The 24495-nt window shown below is 33.1% G+C and overlaps 1 protein-coding gene across 1 annotated transcript in view; it reads left to right on the top strand.

Moving 5' to 3' along the window:
• Positions 1-24495, top strand: part of LOC126825728 (ATPase MORC2A) — a 33606-nt gene extending 9111 nt beyond the window's left edge. The window contains exons 6-12 of the mRNA XM_050555496.2: positions 16-109; positions 6106-6148; positions 6406-6492; positions 20326-20529; positions 20794-20926; positions 22354-22470; positions 22657-24495. Of these exons, the coding sequence (XP_050411453.2) occupies positions 16-109; positions 6106-6148; positions 6406-6492; positions 20326-20529; positions 20794-20926; positions 22354-22470; positions 22657-22749 (771 nt within the window). The 3' untranslated portion in view covers positions 22750-24495. The remainder of the gene's footprint in view (positions 1-15; positions 110-6105; positions 6149-6405; positions 6493-20325; positions 20530-20793; positions 20927-22353; positions 22471-22656) is intronic.

The following is a 24495-nucleotide window of genomic DNA, read 5'->3' as shown; positions in this document are numbered from 1 at the left end:
GTATTTGTATTTTAGGTATCAGAGACTAATGAAGCTGATGCAGCTACAGATAATAAAATGGAAGTAGATAATAAAGATGGGGTTACTGTTAAAGATGCTGATAGTAATGGTAAATACTGTTTTAATCTTGCTTGTCTTAATGTTTTTATCTAGAGTAGCTTCTGATAGTGATGGTCCGATTATCAGTTTCACCATCGATAAGTGACCTATTGGTAGAAATCGATATTGACCGATACACATCCATTTTGCCGATACTTGTGTAGCCGATATCTGTTCAAAAAGACACAATTTTTTTCCGGTTTTGATGTAACTTAAAATATATCTTTATCCCAAAGATCTCAGTTCCTTTCAATGTTCGCACATTTCAGACCATAACTTCTTGGATTATGGCCTCTGATTTTACGAAAAATTATGTTTCTTTTTTTTTTAGCTTGTTCTTATCCATCTCTTGCAAAATGTGGGTGTATCTTTCCTGGCAACCGCTGTTTTTTTATTCATTCTGTGCTTAATAAAAACATGGTAATGCACAGACTTTTTCTAGTTTGTTTGTTTTCTTCTATCTACTGACAGCCAATTCTGTTTTTGAATTGTCAGATATCCTCTCACTGTCTCATATAATAACTTATTATCTTCAACGGAATTATCAGTGAAATGAAATTTTATCATGTGTCCGTTATAAATCATTACTTCAGTCAGTTATATAGAAGGATAACTCATGTTTGTCATTTTTGTCGTCACTTCACGTTTCTTGTTATACATCTGTTGTAGCAATGATCTCTATGTGAAAATTATATACCAGTTTTGTCACATGTAATAATGGCTGACACCAATATTGTCCTTTAAAGTGATAGTGATAACTTTGATTCTTATTGGGTGAGAGCGATGAAACTCCAAGTATAGATTCATTATATCAGTAATTAGAGTGATGAAACTCTGAGTATAGATTCATTATATCATTACCTTGACTAAGTTTGATGATGAGAAGTTTCTGCTTAGGCTAAGAATCGATAAGCAATTTGATTGGTCAAGACTTTGGAACATAACAACTCTGCTTTTAATTGAGGTAGAATGTTTAAACTTGATGTAGATGTTCTTAGGTGAATGTCTTGACTGAGTTCAAGGATTAGCATTTTGAGGTAAAGCTAAGCAGAGCTAAGCAATTTCAATTTTTATTGAGGTAGAATGTTTAAACTTGATGTAGATGTTCATTAGGTGAATGTCTTGACTGAGTTCAAGGATTAGCATTTTGAGATAAAGCTAAGCAGAGCTAAGCAATTTCATTGGTTGATGCTTTGGGACAGGAGAACTTTGATTCTATCTGATAGAGAGTGATGTAACATAGTGTATAGGTGATAATCTGTTTGATTGCTTGATACTTTTGAAAAAATAAATGTGCGATTAATGAATATGTGTTATTTTGGGATTTTGGCGGGGGACACCAACCTCTCTGTTGGCTTGGTAAGCCCAATTCATCGTCAAGATTCATGTCTGTTTATATTAATGCAAGAATTATGGGATTTATTGCGAGAAGGGGTGCAACTCTTACTTGACTTGGCCAAAGATACTGGAAAATCAACCACATAAAAAAAAACTAAAAAAAAACTTAGGGCAATGGAATTTTTCGGTCCCAGGCCCTCCGTATGTTGAAGACTAATAGGTTCTGGGTGACTAAGCCTATGACTATTTTAGCTGATGGAGAGAGGTGAATCTTAGTGTATAATTTCGCTACCAGGTACTTCAAAACATTTATGCTTAGACTAAGTATAGATAATCAGTTTGACTCATTTAAATCTTTGTCTGGATAAAATTATCGTTAGCATTGTATATATTAAATTTCATTATATTATTACGAATTGAATATTATCTTCACTTCTTATTTGTATGCAACAGTTGCAATTACAAATGATAGGTAATTTGTGATATACTTGTAAAAGAAAAGATTATGTACGTGATTTTAGTGCGAAAGTTGAATTACTAATAGGAATATCTGTCCAAAAATGGTTCAGTAATGTTTAGTATTTACAAAGATATGACGATTTTGAAAATTCCATCGATCTTTGCTGCTCCCTATGTAACATGATGACGTCCATCTTTATTTGCCGTGAACCAAATTTTGGGCCTGTTTTAATCCGATTGATCCCAATACGGGAGATATCTAATGTTGGTATTTTAATTTTGTTTTCTGAATTAAATGTAAGATAATCATACAAATCATACATCAATACTGAGGGTTTGTACGTTTCCTGGAAAGTGGTTTACATTAGTGAGATGAAGAAGCCTATTTAATTTAATAATTTCTGTTCATTAGGGCTAGAGTTATGGCCCTTGTTTCCCTTTGTTGTCCCCCGCCTTTCGAAGAAAGCAGGGGACTATTAAAATGGGTTCGTCCATCTGTCTGTCCGTCCGCCCGTCTGTCTGTCCGTCACACTTTTTGGGACACAATAACTCTCCTTCTAATTGACCTAGAATGTTCAAACTTGGTGTAGGTGTTTATTAGGTCAATGCCTTGATGGAGTTCGAAGATGAGCATTTTCAGCTTAGGGTAAGCAGAGATAAGCAATTTGATTGGTTGATGCTTTAGGACACGATAACTTTAGTTCTAATTAAGTGAGAGAGATGAAACTTGGTGTATAGTTTCATTACATCAATACCTTGACTAAGTTCGATAATGAGCATTTTCTGCTCAGGGTAAGCAGAGCGATAAGCAATTTGATTGGCTGAGACTTTGGAACACAATAACCCTCCTTCTAATTGAGCTAGAATGTTCAAACTTGGTGTAGGTGTTTATTAGGTCAATGCCTTGATGGAGTGTGAAGATAAGCATTTTCTGCTTAGGGTAAGCAAAGATAAACAATTTGATTGGTTGATGCTTTGGGACACGATAACTTTAGTTCCAATTAAGTGAGAGTGATGAAACTTGGTGTATAGTTTCATTACATCAATACCTTGACTAAGTTCGATGATGAGCATTTTCTGCTCAGGGTAAGCAGAGCGATAAGCAATTTGATTGGCCGAGACTTTGGAACACAATAACCCTCCTTCTAATTGAGCTAGAATGTTCAAACTTGGTGTAGGGGTTTATGAGGTCAATGCCTTGATGGAGTGCGAAGATCAGCATTTTCTGCTTAGGGTAAGCAGAGATAAGCAATTTGATTTGTTGATGCTTTGGAACACGATAACTTTAGTTCTAATTAAGTGAGAGTGATGAAACTTGGTGTATAGTTTCATTACATCAATACCTTGACTAAGTTCGATGATGAGAATTTTCTGCTTAGGCTAACGAGCAATAAGCATTTTGATTGGTCAAACTCTTCTTCTAATTGAGGTAGAATGTTTAAACTTGATGTAGATGTTCGTCTTGACTGAGTTCAACAACTCTTCTTCTAATTGAGGTAGGATGTTTAAACTTGATGTAGATGTTCGTCTTGACTGAGTTCAATGATTAACATATCGAGCTAAAGCTAAGCAGAGATAAGCAATTTCCTGCTTTGGGACAAGATAACTTTGATTCTATCTAATAGAGAGTGATGAAACTTAGTGTATAGTTCATAATCAGTTTGATTGCTTGATACTTTGGAAAAAAATAGATGTGCGATTAATTAATATGTGTCATCTATTTATTTGGGGATTTCGGCGGGGGACATCAGCCTCACTGTTGGCTTGTTGAACCTTGTGAACGCTATTACGCCAAAAGTTATCATTCGATCTTTGTGAAATTTATATGCATTATTTAAATTAGTGAAACAAAGAAGCCTATTGAATAACAGCAATTTCCGTTTATTACGTCTAGAGTTATGGCCCATGTTTCACTTTATTGAACCTTGTGAATGCTCTAATGCCAAAAGTTATCATCTGATCTTTGTGAAAATTATATGCATTATTTAATTTAGTGAAACGAAGAAGCCTATTGAATTTCAGCAATTTCCGTTTATTATGTCTAGAGTTATGGCCCTTGTTTCACTTTATTGAACCATGTGAATGCTCTAACGCCAATAGTTATCATCCGATGTGCCATTTAAATTAGTCAAGAGAAGAATCCTATTGAATTTGAGCAATTTCCTTCGTGCAATTACTTCAGAGTTATGGCCCCTGTTTCATTTTGTTGCACTTTGTGAACGCTCTACCTCTAAAATTATCTGCCGATCTGTATGAAATTTGTATGTGCCATTTAAGTTAGTAAAAAGAACAATCCTATTGAATTTCAACAATTTCCGTTCATTAAGTCTAGAATTATGGCTCACTTCACTTGATTGAACCATGTGAATGCTCTAATGCCGAAAGTTATCATCCGATCTTTGTGTAATTTATATGCATTATTTAAATAAGTGAAACCACAAAGCCTCTTGAATTTCTGCAATTTACAATAATTACTTCTAGAGTTATGGCCCTTGTTTCACTTTGTTCAACCTTGTTAATGCTCGATTGATGAAAGTTACCATCCGATGTGTATGAAATTTATATGCATCATTTAAATTTGTGAAACAGAGGTCTATTAAATTTCAGCAATTTCCGTCAATAATTTCTAGAGTTATGGCGATTGTGAATGTTTGAATGACAAAAGTGATCATATGATCTGTATGAAATTTATATGCATTATTTAACCCATTAAGCGGGACGTTTTTAAAACCTTAACTACCCCCTATTGTGTAATTTATTTAACGAAGTGACGAAGAACTATGTACTGTGTTCTAAGAATAGGTTGGGGAAAATACCTCCAAGGTGTTATATTACGCCCTACACACAGATAGTGTCAGTTGTCCAGGACATAATATAACTTCCTACACATGCTGCGATCGTGGGGGAATTCCCAAGGGATTTCCCCCAAGTGACGAACTATGTTCTAAGAATAGGTTGGGGAAAATACCTCCAAGGCGTTATATGACGCCCTACACACAGTGAAAGGCAGTTGTCCAGGACGTTATATAACGGCCTACGCACTTAACGGGTTAAATTAGTAAAAGGAAAAAGTCTGTCAAATTTCAACAATTTCTGTAGATTACTTCCAGAGTTGAGACCCTTGTTTCAGTTTGTAGAACATTGTGAACCCTCAAACGACAAAATTTATAATCTGTTCTGTATGGAGCTGTCTTGTAAAGGCCCCCAATTACCTACAAAGGAATAAATATGCGACAACCCTTGTCAACCGCTCGGATGATTTAGCTGCTGTGGACGTATGTTTCGTTGCCTGGCAACCTATCTTTCTGATCTTCATCCATAAAGACAAATGTTTTTCAACACCATGGTAGCAGTCATTTATCGAGATTCCAGAGTTTTATTCTAGTCTCTTAGTAATACTTTTCTGATATACGTCAAGAAAAAATGGCCCATAATATTAATTAATATAAAGTAATTTGTTGCTAATTGTAGGACTAACTTGAGTAATATTCCAAAATTCCAAGTTTTGTTGGTGATTCAGTTAAACCAGTTTTTATTTCAATATATCCAATAAATACTTGCAAGAAGCAGGAAATTACACGAGAGCGCAATGTCGGAAAAAAGATTCTTTTTGATGGCATGTTCTAGGGTTTATGATTATAATTTGAATGGAGATGTGTTTTTAAATAATAAAAAAATAAGACGAGCTATATATATGGAGAAATGTCGACAAGTACTTTGAGACAATAACAAAAATTCGAAGAATGACGTGTGTTGACATTGCCCTGCACGAGTGCTATTATTTTGGAAAGCGACGGTTACCAGTAAGTGTTGTTTTTATATGCCCACATTTTCATGTGGACATATAGAGATCACAATTTTGATCCAATTTGGATGAAACTTGAAATACAGGTTTATAACCCAAAGATCTTGGTTCCTTTCAATATTCGTGTATATCGGACTGTTAACTTCCAGAATTATGGCCCTTGATTGTACGAAAAGTAACGTTTTTAGCTTGTTGTCTCTAGAGATCAAAATTTTTATCCGATTTAAAAAAAACGATTGAATATATCACCTTTACACACTTCTCATGAAAAAATTCAGTGCATGCAATGCTTTAATTTTGTTCCTGGAAAATGCCCTGTTTGGTCCTGGAAAGTCCTGGAAAAGCCATGGAATTTCATTCATATTTTAGTGTACGAACCCTGAATACTTTTTTTTTTTTTGTAGATGAAGTAGGTACAAGAGTTGGTGCTTTAGTCAATGGAAAATGGTTTGTATTTAATTTTATATTGTAATTTGATTGTTAGTTTGGAGTTATCTCTCTTAGTTAAACATGGTGCATGAATATCAAACATTCTTTAATCTGATGTTTGGATGAATGGAAATGACTATTTAAAAGTTTGATATGGGTGAAAACACCTTTATAAAATTTGATATGTTAATTGTTTTACTAGATTGAAAGAATAGAATGTAGATTACTATGTACATAATTATTAGTAATATTAATACCGTTTGTTTTGATTCAAGGTATATGGGATGTGTTGTTAAAGTTGGTTCAGAAGGGAAATGGAAAGTGAAATTTGAAAATCATCCTAAAGATAAATATGACAAATGGTAAATGATTTCTTTATTTTCATCTCCTAACCTTGGCTGTGTTTTGTGCGTCATGATGGCAGGAATCAATTCAGATCTTTTAATATAAATATGTATGCTAGGGTGTCTACTATTAGGATAATCTCCAAATATATTGATAAGTATGCTTGTGTTGTATTTAGTACGCTAGGGTGTCTACTATTAGGATAATCTCCAAATATATTGATAAGTATGCTTGTGTTGTATTTAGTAATTTATAATCCATTTAAAATTGTGCCTTGAACTGCTTTATTTTAAAATAAATTTTCCGCCTCTAATTTTAAGTGCCGAAATGCGAGCTTGGTGTTACTAACCCTAAAAACGTAAATTGCGCATTCATTGATTCGACCTACGTAACATTTACCCTCTGAATCTGGACATTATTTCTTGGTCAATCCGGTCATCATTAGCCCAGTCACAGTAGAACGTTAAACCCCATTTCATTTCTTGATCAATCTCACTTGCAAATACTCTTCTGGTACCTACTCTAAAAGTCAAGCCATGTTTTTTTTTATGATTTGTGACTGATCAGTAAAAATGTACATAACCGACCATACGAAGACATGAAAGTGGTATTCATAAATGTTTTAGACAGCATTCTTTATAAGCCCAAATACCAATTTCACGTGTTGGGAAATAATTGTAGTATTACATACGTTGAAGAAAATCAAATCTGCTACAAGAAACAGATTTATGTTTGGACTGTCTGCTGTTCCATAAGCTTAGTACTGTACGTAAACAATTAAGAAAGGAAAGGACAAATTGATCGCATTCCAATTTCCTGTCTCCAAGTTTACAGCACTTTAGGAAATACAGTATTGCCAGGCAACATATTGTTGTAGATTCTTGAATGAAAGTCAGTTTCATGCCGTAAAACAAAAATTCCCTTGGTCGTGGTGGCACAGCCAATCATATGGTCTTGTCAGTTTTTGTATGTGTAGAAAATTGTTCCAGATGCTGTGATAAAATTGTTGTCTCTTTCTTATTTATTTTATTTTTATTTCTATTTTATTGATAAATCACAGGGCAAAGCGAGATTGTCTATTAGAATACTTTGGGTTATGTATCGCGATAAAATTTTGTTTTGTATCATCCCAACCTAAAAAAAATATTTAAAACAACACGCACACACTCCCTCCTCTCGAGATTCCTGTAATGTTACATTTTTATACACCCACATTGAAATGTGGTTGTATGTTGTTGTCGCCCCGTTGCTATTTAGATGCACAGGTAATACAAGACTCCCATAGCGGCCGTAAAAAGGAAAGAATAAATAGTACAAAATCCATACCGGTCTCCTTTATCTAAATTGCCACGCCCACGGCAACAGAAATAAAAGTTTTATATATATATATATCGGTTGCCGTGCAAGTTGCTAATTAGACGTACCGGTAATACGAGACTCTCATCATAGGGGCCATACAAAGGAAAGAATAAACATTACAAAATCCTTACCGTTCTCCGGGGTTTTTTTTAAATCCTTATTCATACACTGTTTGAGAGCTCGGGTATCTCAGTGCGATTTTTGAGAATACGATTTCTGCGCATGTGCAGACAAACATTTAACGTACAACAGTCCACCCGATAAAACTTTTGATTGGAATAGGGAAAAAGCCAATTGCATGATGATCAAAATCATAGAATTGGAGTACACAGTCAGTACCTTGCGGAGGACCCTCTTCGATCTAATTAGGCTATTGAATTTTTAATGACAAATTTATTAACTATGAAATAAACAAGGTATATCTCGATTCATGATAATAAAAGTAAAGAAGATGTCAGCAATGGCTCATCATTGCATACCGTGCTGGTATGAAGCGTCGCTTATCGTGAAAAAGTTCCAAATCTTACTACTTTGTGGCATTTATTCCTTTGTTCTATCTAGTTCACTGCTAGTATTGTCTGCCACTATCATAATTAGTATGATTTTTGGAAAAGGTGGGAAAATACCATATGGTTTGCGCATGATTGGAATGAAGGATGAAAGGGGGGATATCCCTTTGATGTCACATGATTACCGTCCGATATTCCGGCTTCTATATGCCGATAAAATTTTAGAAATAATTTAGTGATTTGTATTGTTATGCTAGGCTACTTTACAATTTTTATATAATTTGTATCAACAAATTATAACCCATAATAATGATCATACTTTAATAATTAATAATATTACCAATAAATAAGTTCCAATTAGATGTTTTATTTTTAACTCTAGTTCTAGAAATGTTGGGAGAATGTCATGTGATTGCCACTGTAGACAACAGGTCATGCAGGAAGCTATCAGCTTTGTTGATGTATCATTGCATGAACTAATATAGACATACAGGTGCCGTCAGGAATTATATCGTAATCAACACTTAAAATATGATGTTCATAATAGATGGTGTGTATTTTTGATTGTGTTGGAAGCGTGACCCAATTATTACTTCAAAAACACAGCGTTCGTGTTTGATTCCCGCGGTAAAATAGTTTTTTATCCACCTCGATCGGTAATTGTATCTGTATCGGTGATATATTTCGCTGTCAATATCTGATATCGGTAAAACCGATAGGTGCCAAATCGGACCATCACTAATTTATATATATAATCGTTTCAATGGACTTTAGATTGATACACCGAGTTTAAGGTCTTGAAACGAACAAGTATATATTGATTTTCAATGATTTTTGATAACTTTTAACAGCTAATTATCCATGATATTAAATGTTTTGTATACTAAATGTTAGCATGGGCCAAACAAATTCTAATGATTTTCTGATAATTACTTAATGAGTTGTTACTCTTAATCAGATTTTAATGTATTATAAATGTTTCATTACCGACAAAAGTAAAAATATGCGACAACTCTTGTTGACTGCCCAGACGATTTAGCTGCTGTAGGCGTATGTTTCGTTGCCTGGCAACCTATCTTTATTTCAAAATGGCAGAAAATAAGAATTAAAAAAAAATGTACCCCCTTCTCTCCCCCGCCCTGTTTTTTTACACCTCAATTGAACAAGAAACAAAAAAAAAAATTTATGGCATAATACTAATATAAGTAATGTTCTATTTTTGCCAACCATACCATCTTTGGAGATATAAATTTTACTAAACTAAATCATGTCACTCTGATTAAATGGAAAAAAGTGCCCAGCATAATTTTCTCATCAGATTTTTTTTAAGGGGTATCAGGTTTTTGCCCGGTACACACTAAGATAAAACATCAGTTCTTTTATAAATGCTACGTTAAGTCATTATTAACTTTCATTGATAACTTTCAATAATGTTATAAAGACAATCAAATTGTAACAAAGAATTTTTGAAGGCTATAACTTGACCTATTTTCAGCAACACTCATTTGCCATAGGTATACAGTCACAAACATTTGAGTAAACAAATTTTCACAGATAAACTGCAAAAAAAAAAAAAAAACTATTTTTTTAGGATAAAAAAACACATTTTTGCCTTCTACTCCTATTCCGCAAAATAAAGTGCCTGAAAGCTATGACTGTTTATCTGGAGCCACTCTGCATTTTGCGACAGTTTTCAGGCATTGATTTGTATTTGTGTCATTAGTTTATCGGGAATCAAAATTTCTTAAATTGACGAATCGAGAAAACATTTAAAATCTGTGTAACAATAGTGTCTAGTGCAACTGCAGTGTATGTGGTCACTCGGCTCATTATTTGTTTCAGCAGTTTTTCCATAGAAAGTGGAGAACTATTAAAATGGGTTCGTCTGTCTGTTCCTCACGCTTTTTGGGACACAATAACTCTCCTTCTAATTGAGTTAGAATGTTCAAACTTGGTGTAGGTGTTTGATGGAGTTCGAAGATGAGCATTTTCTGCTTAGGGTTGATGCTTTGGGACACGATAACATTAGTTCTAATTAAGTGCGAGTGATGAAACTTGGTGTATAATTTGATGCCTCGATGGAGTTCAATGATAAACATTGTCTGCTTACAGTAAGCAGAGATAAGCAATCTGATTGATTAATGCTTTGGGGCATGATAACTTCAGTTTTAATTAAATGAGATTGATGAAACTCTGAGTATAGATTCATTATATCATCACCTTGATGAAGTTCGATGATGAGAATTTTCTGCATAGGCTAAGGTGTGATAAGCAATTTGATTGGTCAAGACTTCTGAACGTAACAATTCTACTTTTAATTGAGGAAGAATGTTTTAACTTGATGTAGATGTTCATTAGGTGAATGTCTTGACTGAGTTCAATGATTAACATTTTGAACTGAAGCTAAGCAGAGTTAAGCAATTTCATTGGTCGATGCTTTGGAACAAGATAACTTTGATCCTATCTGATAGAGAGTGATGAAACTTAGTGTATAGTTGATCATCAGTTTGAGTACTTGATATTTTCGAAAAGAATAGATGTTCTATTAATTAATATGTGTCATCTATTTACTTTGGGATTTTGGCGGGAGACATCAGCCTCACTGTTGGCTTGTTTAAGTTGATATGGGTAAATATTAAAATTATTGTATTGATATTAAAGCCAGATGATATGTGTTAATGTTATATTAATTTAATTAGATATTAGAATTATTTCAAGCTGATTTAAATATTTTGTTGATCTGCTTATATGAAGAACTAACTACTTCTTCATCAGTTTTCTGCCATTGTGATTAGTGTTAGACAACACTGTTGGTAAAAATGTTTAAATAATATTAAGAAAAAGTAGTATTATGCAAGTTAATATATAGCTTTATTTATAGAGGACACAGTTTTACAATGTGTCTTTATTCTTGTCTGGAATAATATGTTGGTTGTTATCTAGTAGATGTCAAGAAAATGTGTGTAATTTTTTCAAGAACTAGACTTTAGTAGTTATTATGCAACATATAAACTATAATGCTTCTCAGTACTACTCAATTGTTAACAAATTTGTCAAATCCTACTTGTTTCAAGGGTTGTTTCAAGTGCATGCCAACGTGTACATAAGAATTCTGTTTTATGTCCTATCCAAAAAAAACTTGACTACTCATGCCCAGGACCTTCCTCAGGACTATTAAGATTGGGTTCGTCCGTCTGTCCATCACCCTTTTATTTACTCAATAACTATACTCTAATCTTTAACCCATTTTTGACGAGTGCGAATCAGTTCGCACCTGTGATTTCGCGATAGGGAATCAACTCGCAGACCCAAAATACTGGGCAACGGCATTAGCGAACAAAAGTGCCAGATCAATCAACTGATTTCTTTTGTTTTTATTTCTTAAATTAATGGTGATTGAGTAATAAAAATAAAACATTGATGAAAAGGAATGTTATATTCGCTAATTATCGAATAAAAAACATACGCTTCAACAAAGGATCTTCCGGTATTTACGTAATAGGTTGGATATTCACACCGTGTCAATGACTTTGGCATTATTCCAATATTTTCACGTTATCACTTGCGGCTGATAATTTTATGATATGGGAGAGTGAAATGGAATCAGATTTTTTATGATTTACTGTCAAGACATTTTGTGGAATATGATAATGTCAAAGGAATCAACTACTTATATTTTTTTTGACATTATGATGCGAAAAATACGTATACTCCAGCCAAGATCAAGCATGTTGGCCGTCATCTTGGACACGCTTCCCGACAGACGATACCACAAAACTTACGGATAATAATTCTAGACTTCGGAAAGCTAAATTGAATCAAAACTTTTAGGATTTAATACAAGCTACATAGAGGAATATTACATTGTCAAAAAGTTCAACTATATATTTTTATACGCCCACATTGAAATGTGGTCGTATATTGTCGTCGCCCCCGTCCGTCCGTCCGTCCGGCGTCCACAATTGCTTGTGGACGCTCTAGAGGCTAAAGTTAATATCCGATTGACTTTAAATTTATACACAGTGTTTAAGGTCATGAGACGAAGAAGCCTATTGATTTTCAGCAATTTCCGATAATTACTGCCAGAGTTATGGCCCTTGATCACTTCAAAAATTCTTGTGGACGCTCTAGAGGCCAAAGTTAATATCCGATTGACTTTAAATTTATACACAATGTTTAAGGTCATGAGACGAAGAAGCCTATTGATTTTCAGCAATTTCCGATAATTACTGCCAGAGTTATGGCCCTTGATCACTTCAAAAAATCAATATCCGATTGACTTTAAATTTATACACAGTGTTTAAGGTCATGAGACGAAGAAGCCTATTCATTTTCAGCGATTTCCGATAATTACTGCCAGAGTTATGGCCCTTGATCACTTCAAAAAATCTTGTGGACACTCTAGAGGCGAAAGTTAATATCCGATTGACTTTAAATTTATACACAGTGTTTAAGGACATGAGACGAATAAGCCTGTTGATTTTCAGCAATTTCCGATAATTACTGCCAGATTTATGGCTCTTGATCACTTCAAAAAATCTTTTGGACTCTCTAGACGCCAAAGTTAATATCGGATTGACTTTAAATTTATACACAGTGTTTAATGTCATGAGACGAAGAATCCTATTGATTTTCAGCGATTTCCGATAATTACTGCCAGAGTTATGGCCCTTGATCACTTCAAAAAATCTTGTGGACGCTCTAGAGTCTAAAGTTAATATCCGATTGACTTTAAATTTATACACAGTGTTTAAGGTCATGAGATGAAGAAGTCTATTCATTTTCAGTGATTTTCGATAATTACTGCCAGAGTTATGGCCCTTGATCACTTCAAAAAACCTTGTGGGTGCTCTAGAGGCGAAAGTTAATATCTGATTGACTTTAAATTTATAAACAGTGTTTGTGGTCACGAGGCAAAGAATCCTATTGATCTTGAAAGATTTCTGATAATTACTGCCAAAGTTATGGCCCTTGATCACTTTGAAAAATCTTGTGGACGCTCTAGAGGCCAAAGTTAATATCCGATTGACTTCAGATTGATACACAGAGTTTAAGATATTGATACGAACAAGTATATTGATTTTCAATGAATTTTTATGACTTGGAACAGCTAAATCCATGATACAGTATTAAAAGTTTTGTATACAAAATGTTAGCATGGGGCAGAACTTTATAAAAACCAAACAAATTCTAATGGTTTTCTGAGTTGTTGCTCTTAATCAGATTTTAGTGTATTATAAATGTTTCATTACCGAAAAAAGTAAAAATATGCGACAACTTTATAAAAACCAAACAAATTCTAATGGTTTTCTGAGTTGTTGCTCTTAATCAGATTTTAGTGTATTATAAATGTTTCATTACCGAAAAAAGTAAAAATATGCGACAACTCTTGTTGACTGCCCGGACGATTTAGCTGCTGTGGGCGTATGTTTCGTTGCCTGGCAACCTATCTTTTATTTTTGACGCAATGAAGCAAAGACAACTATTCCTGCCATATATCCAAAGGCAGAAATGTCAAATGCCGATAGCGATGAAGTGACCGTCACTTGGGTGATATTTCTTTTTAAAAGTTATATTTATATTTACTTTGAATACTGCTGCCAATGGGACTATATTTGTGTTCTATTTTTTAAAAAAAGAAAAAAATTCTTAGGGAATACTTGTTCATGTTATTTTACCATTATGACAGAAAAGTCATAAATTTAGTGGAACTGACTTTTCAATATTATTTATAGTAATATAGTTGCCACTTTGTACAATTGAATTTTATATCATTGGAAAGAACACCACAATCTGTACATTTTTGTAACAGAGTATTTCTTTGTATAGAAAATATTTTTTTAGTTATTTGCAATTTTGTAGAGGGTATTAGGATTAACAATAATCCACTAATTGGCTTAGGGAGATGGGCCCTGCTGATTTAATAAGCTTAGGGGTAGGTAGCTAATCTTTTAATTGGCTCTAGGGTTAAAAGTGTTAAATGCTGGCAAAATGAGTTGCAATGACGAAATTTTGAAAAATTGAGTTATTATTTTCACATTCTCCCTCTCAGTACCTTGAAAATGATGTATGATTGATTTGAATCAGGCAGAAATTGACTGATGAGCCGTATTCATTTGAAGTTGCCCAGGTCAGGAAAGTAAGTTTTGAGAAAAAGAAAGTTAAAGATGTATGTTCCAAAACAGAATCACATAGCAACCATGCCATCTATTTGCTATTTTGTTGTTTAATAGTTCTTTCTATATAGGTTTTCAGGGGTGTTGAAGGCCAAAATTGTAGTAAACATTTGATCTGACAATTTCTGCTAAAATGGATAATAATTTTTATATATAAAAATGGATAATAATTTTTATATAAAAAAATGTTTATATATTTTTTCCCGCCAACTGGAATATTTATCGCATGCAATGCACTCCTTTCGTAACAAAACATGCTGCATATTCACATTTCCTATGGTAGTGTTTTAATTCAGAACAAATGAGAATAGTCCATACATTAGTAATCTATGTTTTGTATATTATAACTTGGAGAATAACTTCAATTGATCTTGTCAATTAATTAGCAACTTAGTTGTCAGGACCTTTAGATTGTTGATTGGGTAATCAAGTTTAGTTTCTTGAGATGAAGAAGCCTAGTGATTTTCAACGATTTCCGATGATTACTTACAAAGTTATGGCCCTTGGTCACTTTGAAATATCTTGTGGGCACTCTAGAGGCTAAAGTTAAAGGAGCTAAATCGCTAACATTTGGGACCTAGAAATTGACAAAAGTGGGTCGCAACGCATATAATACTGTAATATGAATGTATATAAACTGGTTTACATTCAGTGGTTTCCGTTTTTACTCCAATTTCAAATCAGTTATATTCGGCGAAATAAGCCAGCAGTCTCAAGCGAGTGCAAATTTCTAGCATCTGGTTATTCCAGTCTACATACGTCATTGTATTTGGTGCCATGTGTATAGCCTCGTCCCTTGAGTCTCTTGATACAACTGGGGCTGAAGCGCATTATGGTACACGATTCGTGTACCGATGGTAAAATGTTTATTTTGTCTTAAATATTGGATATCAAAAGCCCATCTTTTCCCGGTAAGATCACAACATGAATGTTGATTTAGTTTGATAAATAAATCGTGTTTTCAGTGTTGAAGATTTTGGATGATATTGAGTTAGAGACTTAGCTACTTTAATATCCGATTGACTTTAAATTTATACACACCTATATATATTCAAGGAATTCCAATAATTACTGCCAGAGTTGTGGCCCTTGATGACTTTGATAAATCTTGTGGATGCTCTACAGGCCAAAGTGATCATTTGCTTGACTTTAGATTTATACACATAGTTTAAGGTCTTGAGACGAACAAGTATATTGATTTTCAATGTTTTTGATAGCTAAATCCATGATATTAAATGTTTTGTATACTAAATGTAAACATGGGGCAGAACTAAAAGCCAAACAAATTCTAATGATCTTCTGATAATTACTTAAAGGGCCAATCCCGATAATATTATCGAGAATAAAACTGCTTATTTTTGTATTAAAATCCCTTAAAATCCTCTACATTAGGGCCGAGCAACTAACTCAATATGAGTGATAAGTTTTCAAACAACTTAAACCCGTCAGTCTTCATCTGGAAATGGAGACCGGTGTCCCAAGCTGTATTATGCAGTGTCTGGATAAAACCAGACTTTTATTTTATAAGAATAATGTGTAGGTGAAATTTACCTTTCGTTATCAAGTATAGCACATGGGTCATTCACTGTATAAACCTCAAAAGGAACGGGAATCGATTATCAGGTCACCCATCGAAAAAATTGACCCGAAATCTTAAAAGGGTTACGTGTCCGGATAAGCAGTTTTGATTTTCACGTCCAAATGACTCAATATTTTGAGACGGGGTAAATACACTATGTTTCTATATTTTGGCGTTTAAATTTCATACGAACTCGGACTTTTATTTTTGAGACTCTGTTAAAATCGGGATAGTCCCTTTAATGAGTTGTTACTCTTAATCAGATTTTAGTGTATTATTAATGTTTCATTACCAACAAAAGAAAATATATGTGACAACTCTTTTTACCTGCTCAGACGACGTGGGTGCTGTCACTGCTGTGGGCGTATGTTTTGTTGCCTGTCAACCTATCTTTTATGTATTCACTTCAATTTCATTGATAAATTGAGAGAAATGTTTTTTAGACCTCCCAATTGTAGAGGGCTATGTATAAATAACTAAATGGTTATAATTAAGACTACCTGTTATGCTAAATAGATTAGATGATTGGTTGTCTTTAGATTAAACTGGTATTAACCATCTGTTAAAAACAATTCTATCTATAGTATCTTACGGCTCATATTACAATATTCATCTTAAACATCCTCATCATCTCCTTTCATCTTAATCAACCACTATAGAAACTTGATTTAAAACAGTTTGAATTGTAATAAAAGTATACCAATTGAAATGTTAAAACCTCTAATTCTGTAGGTAACAAATTGTTAAAAATAAAACATAAAATTAGATTTATGTTTTAGAATTAAACAAAAATTATTTATTCAATTAAATATTTTGGTATTTTAACAGAGTTGCTTATAAAAATAATCACTATTTAGAAAGTGTAGTCAGTCAGCTTTGTTTATAATATATCGAGAATAGCTTACATTTTTTGGAAGCATAGTCTCTACTTAACAGAAATAATATCTTTTTAGGAAATGAAAAAAATATAATCATGAAAATATATTTTAGTACTTTTGTCAGAATGGCCTACTACTCTACATGAGTGGGGGTAGGATATACCTTTTGTTTTATTTCTTAGTTGAATTTAAGAACTGAAATCATGTTCGGTGTAAAATATTGCAACCTATGTAACTAATGTAACATGTACAATAGATTAGTTGTAATTAAAGTAAATAATATATTAATACATGCAGATGATATAATCTAATTTAAATCAGTTGTATCAATCAGTTTTCAAATATTAATTAACAGAGTATCTAATTTTAACGATCTTTAATTAACAATTATTAAAGAGGTAATTCATGATCAGGCAACTTGTTCTTGTCCTAAAATTATAGTCAAGATATCAATATTTCTTCCACCATGTAATATAGCTTTTAAATACTTTTACTGGATCTTCTTACACTCCCTCAGGGAATTTCTTAAAGGATCCGTCTTCTAGCAGTCTCGTAAATTCTTCTGTCAAGACCAAGACATAGCGATCAAATCCCGCTGGATGACGGCAGCTTGATCCATGGCTTTTATTTACACAAAGCTATCATTTGAATCTAATTGAAAGTAATTGTTCCCCTTCAAGCTCAGACGAGGTTGAAATTGAAAAGCCAGAGCACTGGGACTATCACCTCACAACGACATAAGGCAACTCTGTCATTTGTTAAAGGAAATTATAGACTTGACTAACATTAATGATAATTTAATAATCTGTCTCTTCTCAACTTGATTAGTTCTAGTCTTGTCGATAGATTACAATGATCTTCACGAGGACAAGTTTTTCTTTGATCAGATCTTAAAGACCGGGGAGAGAATTAAACTGTTATATTTGTTAGTTTGGTGATAGCATGAACAATCAATTAGAATATTAATTGATGCAAATAAAATTTAGAATGGGTAATACCAATATGTAATATTTATTTACCAGTATTTATTTATTTATTTATTTATTTTCCTCCAACTTTCGAAGGTAAAAGAGCATTTGCTGTAGTTTTATTACATCAGTACCTTGACTAAGTTCAATAATGAACATTTTCTGCATCAATGTTTTGGGACATGATACTTCGATACCAATTGATTGAGAGTAGTGAAACTTGGTGTATAGTTTCATTAATTACATCAAACTTGGAGTATAGTTTCAGTACATCAATACCTTGACTAAGTTCAATGATGAACAAGTTGATTGGTCGAGACTTTGGAGCTTGACAACTTTCATTGTAATTGAGTGAGAATGGTGAAACTTGGCTATTACTTTTTATACGCCCACATTTTCATGTGGACTATTTTGTCATCGCCCCTCTCCGTCTGTCCACACACTCTACAGGTCACAATTTTTATCTGATTTTGACGAGACTTGAATTATAGATCTCCCAAAGATCTTGGTTGCTTTTAACTTCATGGATTATGGCCCCTGATTGTACGAAAAATCACGTTTTTAGCGTGTGGGCAATCTAGAGGTCACAATTATTATGCAATTTGGATGAAACTTGAAATGTATGTTTATAAACCAAAGGTGGTGGTTCCTTTCAATAATCGTACATATCGGCCTGTGACTTCTGGATTATGGCACATGATTGCATGAAAAATCAAATTTTTCAATTGTGGTCCCTCTAGAGGTAGAAATTATATCCGATGTTTAAAAAAAAACGTTCAAATATATCACTGTTACACCACAATGGCCGCTCCTTGTACACAAATAGTGGTAAAATATGTAATACCAAGGTTGTGGACCCTCTAAAAGTCACAATTTTTATCTGATTTTGATGAAACTTAAAATATATTTTTATATCAAAAAGATCTCAGTTCCTTTCAATATTCGAGCATATCCAACCGAAACTTCCTGGACAAAAAATCACTTTTTTTTTTTTAAGTTCGTTCTCTGTCCGTCATTTTTAAAATATGGGTGTATCTTGCATGGCAACCACTTGTTCAATTTGGCGGGGGGACATCAGCCTCCCCATTAGCTTGTTTCATTCATTTATTTATTTATTGTTTCATCAATTTATTAATTTTTAGTGTGACGTATATAATAAAAAAAAAGGATTCTGACATACTCTTTACACAATTACTTAGATTTGAAAGTAGGTTTTAGGAAGAAATGGATGGAAATTAAAAATTTATCGGATTAATTTATTATTTTATTTAATCAAATGAATTATTTTTCTATATAGAATTGATTAAAAATCCAAACTAATACATGAATACTGTTTATTTGATTGGTTGGAAAGTTTATTTTATGTAAATATCATGATGTGAGTTAGAATGTTGTAGTTAGACATTAAAATCAATATTCACACCACTAGTAGAACTTAATACTACTACAGATTTTTATCCTCATACCATAGTGTAATATTATAACTACAGTCTAATGTAAACTTAATAGCAAACTTGTCTTTCTTTCTTCATCTGTAATCAGAGCATGTTTATTTTAAACTAGAAAGCAGTATAACGGTAACACAACTACCCCTCCCCTTGACAATCAAGTATAATATTGGAGCTTGAGGCTATCATCTTTACAATACTATTATTATCAAGTTGTAAGACAGACTCCCAGCTTAGCCTGGTCTTTCAACGCGGGTACAGTAATGTGATTAACTTGAGCGTATAATGAGTGTTTTAATAGGAGAAGTGTGCTGTTCACTTGTTATAATGCCCGAATGTATGAATCTAGCATATGGCAGTGGTTTGTCCTACTGTTAATACAAACTTCTCTTCTTTAAGTAATTGTTTAGTTTTTGGTCCCATATCATGTATTGTTAATTATTGGTCAATAAGATGATCATTTTAACAACCCTAAAATCAAAAAAAAAAAAAAAAAAAAAAGAAAGAAATGATAGGAAGTCCTAATTTTAGCATGACCTTGTTACGGTAGTTGATTACAGTACAATTACATTTTGTGTAATTCAAATTACCAGTGAAATGTTGTCTTATATAACTTTTTGCAAATTTTAAGGTACATGTAGTCCATGTAGATCTATGATGATTGCTTGGATGTGGTTCAGAAAGCAGAGAACTGACTGATTTCGATGATGAGCATTTTTTGCTTAGGCCAAACAAAGATAGGCAATTTCATTGGTTGAGACTTTGGGACACAATACTGTTTCTAATTCAAAGGAAATGACCAAACTTGGTGTTGGCTTGTTTAATTTATTGTGGGCTTGTTATGCAGTGTGAGTCTATAAATTTATTTTTCCTATTCGAAACCATATTCTCATAGATGACAGGTCTTTAAATATTGTTTGTCTTCTATTATAGGTTCGATAAGAAGAGTAAAGAGATTAGAATAGCTAAAAATGGTCAGAAATTAATAGAATCATCTAGTGAACCCCCTCCCTCACCTATACCAGAATCTGAAACACAAGATGGTGTGGTAGAAACTGAAGCTCCGACATCATCTACAACAACCCCTTCCTCTACACAAAATACACAAGTTAATGATGAAATAGCTAATGGCTACAGGTAGGGCAAATATATTATTAATGATAGATCTATGTAACCTAAAATTTTAAACATAACTAAGCTTAAGCATTGATTTTATGTTCGGATCAATTAAATAAGAGCTGTTAATGTGAAAATCAATTGAGTTATACCACTGCCTTAACAGAAACAAGTAACATCTTTTGTCAGTGATTTAACGTGAAATGCATTTCTTTGCTTTATAGTAATAATTGGGATGTATTTTGATTTTATGACTATTAAAGATTATGTGTTTTTTCATTAAAGAACATGTCTACGTTATTTCCTACCACCACAATGGATAATGGATAAAGATGCTATATCTGCCATGTCATCACAAGAACTATCTGTATTTCCTCTAGATGATTTCTTTGATCATTATGAACGAGGCTTAAGACGGGTAAGTCATCATATATAATTAAGCTACACAGTTTGGGTAGGTAGTTCTATGACCACTGTTGCATGTTTGATCTCACTGTGACTGATTTGTAAAATCCTGTATTTCCATGTTTTCAGGTGTATTTGGGTTCTATTATTGTGCAATGTAATTTTAATGTAGTATAAAAAAATATCTACTGCGGGAGCAGGTAGAGAACACTGTAATAAGCTCTGTATCTGTGAAGATGCTAAAGGTGCATTGATCAATTTATATTCATCTGAGGCTTTGATTTTTAGAGGTTATCCTCTTGGTATAATCTGCATATGGAAGTGTAAAAGGTCTTTATTCTACAATAACCTACCTAATAAGCTGGTATGAAGTTATTATTCTACATATTAATCTAGTTGTATTGCAATTTATAGTTATAGTTGTTTTTTTATGAAAATTCATATGAGATAAACCATTCATTTATCCCGAATAAAAAGTACACTCATGAAGAAATCATGTATAAAACAAAAATCTCTGCCTTTCTTTTACTTTTCCAGAATAAACTCATATCTTAGATTCAGACAGCTGCAGAGGTTATTATTTTTTTATTGTCCCCCGCCTTTCGAAGAAAGCAGGGGACTATTAAAATGGGTTCGTACGTCTTTCTGTCCGTCCGTCCGTCCGTCTGTCTGTCAGTCACACTTTTTGGGACACAATAACTCTCTTTCTAATTGAGCTAGAATATTCAAACTTGGAGTAGGTGTCTATTAGGTCAATGCCTTGTTGGAGTTCTTCATCAGGATTTTCCGACGTGGTTTTCCCCTTGTCAGTGGTGCAGAACGGAGGGCCCGACAAGGACAGCTGTCTAGTCCTTTGGATGATACGAAAAACCGAGGTCCCATTTATATATATTTGAATGCATGTAAAATGTCCCCTGGTAGTTGGAATTTGATAGTGCCGCTGCCCGGGCAAAATTTTCCTCATAGCACACTGTATGGCATATGCCCGTCTTCATTAGCCCAGTATAGGAGCAGAACAGTAGGACGTTAAACCCCATTTCATTTCATTTGATGGAGTTCGAAGATGAGCATTTTCTGCTTAGGGTAAGCAGAGATAAGCAATTTGATTGATTGATGCTTTGGGACACGATAACTTTAGTTCTACCTGGTAATAAAGTGAGAGTGATGAAACTTGTTGTATAGTCATCTATTTATTTTGGGATTTCGGAAGGGGACATCAGCCTTACTGTTGGCTTGTTTGAATAACAACTGTAGAGGTTATTATCTTATATTCAAATAACAGCTACTGAGGTCGTTATTTTTATTTGAATAACAGCTGTGGACGTGATTATTTTATATTCAAATAACAGATAGGGTTATTATCTTCATGTCGGGGGTTATCTTGTATTCAAATAACAGCTACAGAGGTCATTATCTTTTATTCCTTGTGTGTTATTTCAGCTTGTTAGTAATTTCCAAACAGAGGCTGCATCTCGTAAACAAGAAGCAGATGACGCCAAATCTAAACTGTCTTCTCTACGTAAACTTATAGCTAAACTTCTTAAATCTATTAATGAGGTAGGTAGTACCAATTACAGTCAAATTTAAAAAGAAAATAATAACTTAAACATGTTTCAATATCTGGGAGTTTGGGGGGAGGAGAGAGATTTACCCCTGAAGTATAAAAAAAATCCCTTTGGAATTTGTCACTCTGCTAACCAGTCTTAGCTTATTCATATGAATAGTTTCTTTTCTTCTTTTCAGGAGTTTGATATAGATCCAGAAGCAGATGGTGAACAAGTGGATGAATTATTAGCTGTTTGTGTCCGTCAAGCTACCCAATCAAATACCACATAAAACTCATCATATTTTACCCTTCCTGCATCATCATCATCGTCATCATCATCATCATGTTCATTACAATAATCATGTTTAATGTACATAGTGTATATAGTCATCATTTTAACGTCCTTGTTTTAATATGTAAATAATGTACTTAACTTGTTGTATTAATTCTGTTGTTGTGATGTAGGTTCAGTCATGTTTATGTTCCTACATTTAAATTGTATATTATTTTACCACCCAAACCAAACAATGATCAAAGCAGGGGTATATCATAATTCAGACTTTTTACTCATTCAGAATTTACTCAAATTTATATTACCATTGGGCATAAAACAAACCATTTTTCTATGGAATATTTTGAGTTCAGATTTCAAACAACTAGTATAGTTAGCTCTCTGAACTTGTCTTATCAGTGGATGGCTAAACATCTATGTCTCAAACTGTAAATGTTGTGTCTGCAGTCTGTCTTATACATATATCTGTTTGTTTATGTTTTGTTTTCAGAAATAACTGTATTAATTGTTTTTCGTTTGAATCTTACTTAAAAATGGCTGTATGATTTACTTGTATTAAAGTAGCTAAGTCTCTAACTCTGTATCATCCAAAACCTTCGACATTGAAAACACGAATTATTTGTCAATTTTAATCAACATTGATGTTGTGATATTACTGGGAAAAGATGGGCTTCTGATATCCAATATTTAAGACAAAATAAGCATTTTATGATTTGATATCCAAAGCACTGATGTCTCTTTTAAGTTCTGAATAGTATTACCATGGTTCTTTAAGGTATCCTTCCACAAAGGTTATATCACAGACCTAGGGACCTAGGAGAGCCGCCTCCTGTATATTAGTATATGATTTTGCAATCTGTCCATTTGTGGCCCTGGCCGTAGGTTGGCTTAGTGGGGAGTACTTCCCTTTCTTAATAAAAAAACATAGAGGTTGGTAGTGAATCATTAAAGTTCTGAGTAAGTGAGAAACAATAAATTTTTGCTGAATTTCTCTTCATTAACAATAGTGATTTCAATTTGAATAAAATCTTAGCGAGTAGAAAAGATTTATGAAGCCAAAACTTTAATCAAACTGTTAAATGTTTTTATGTCAAATATACCTGTGTTATTTGAAGTTTACGTTTTTTGTTTTTTTTTAAAAATCAAAAGTTGTTCTATGATGAGATTTTTGAAAGCACAAATATTGTTTATAACCAAAATAAAAGATTTTAACAAGGAAAACAAAAATAATAAGTTTAAATTTTATGATATTCATTTTATTACATTTTAATTTGATAATGTAATTGATATTGATTATTTAAAAATATTAACGGCTTATTTATCAAAGTTTCAATTTAGGGTGAAAAGGTTTATTTTTATCTCATGAAATAATAATGAACACTAGTTGATTATGATTATAGAACAAGAAAACTCATTTATCAAGTTAATATGATTAAATTACATCTGATAACTGTTCAAGTATATGAAGTTCCTGCAGTTTTCATAGTTCTGTAGTCTTGCCATATTGATATCCAAATCACCATCGTGAAGAAATTGTAATTTTGTTTTCTATATTGTTTGTTGTTACTATATAAATATATATACACATATATATATATATATATATATATATATATACTGCCCACTATCATAATTATTGTCATATGTAAATATAAATGTCGGCATATTACTACATGAAAATTCCCTGTGTTCATTAAGGTTTTACATATTGTATATGTAACCAAAATAGAATAAAAGACAGTGC

The sequence above is a fragment of the Patella vulgata genome, chromosome 6, assembly GCF_932274485.2.
Source record: "Patella vulgata chromosome 6, xgPatVulg1.2, whole genome shotgun sequence".
NCBI classification, from domain to species: domain Eukaryota; kingdom Metazoa; phylum Mollusca; class Gastropoda; family Patellidae; genus Patella; species Patella vulgata.
The sequence above is the reverse complement of the archived record's forward strand: the minus strand, read 5'-3'. Positions and strand labels throughout refer to the sequence as shown.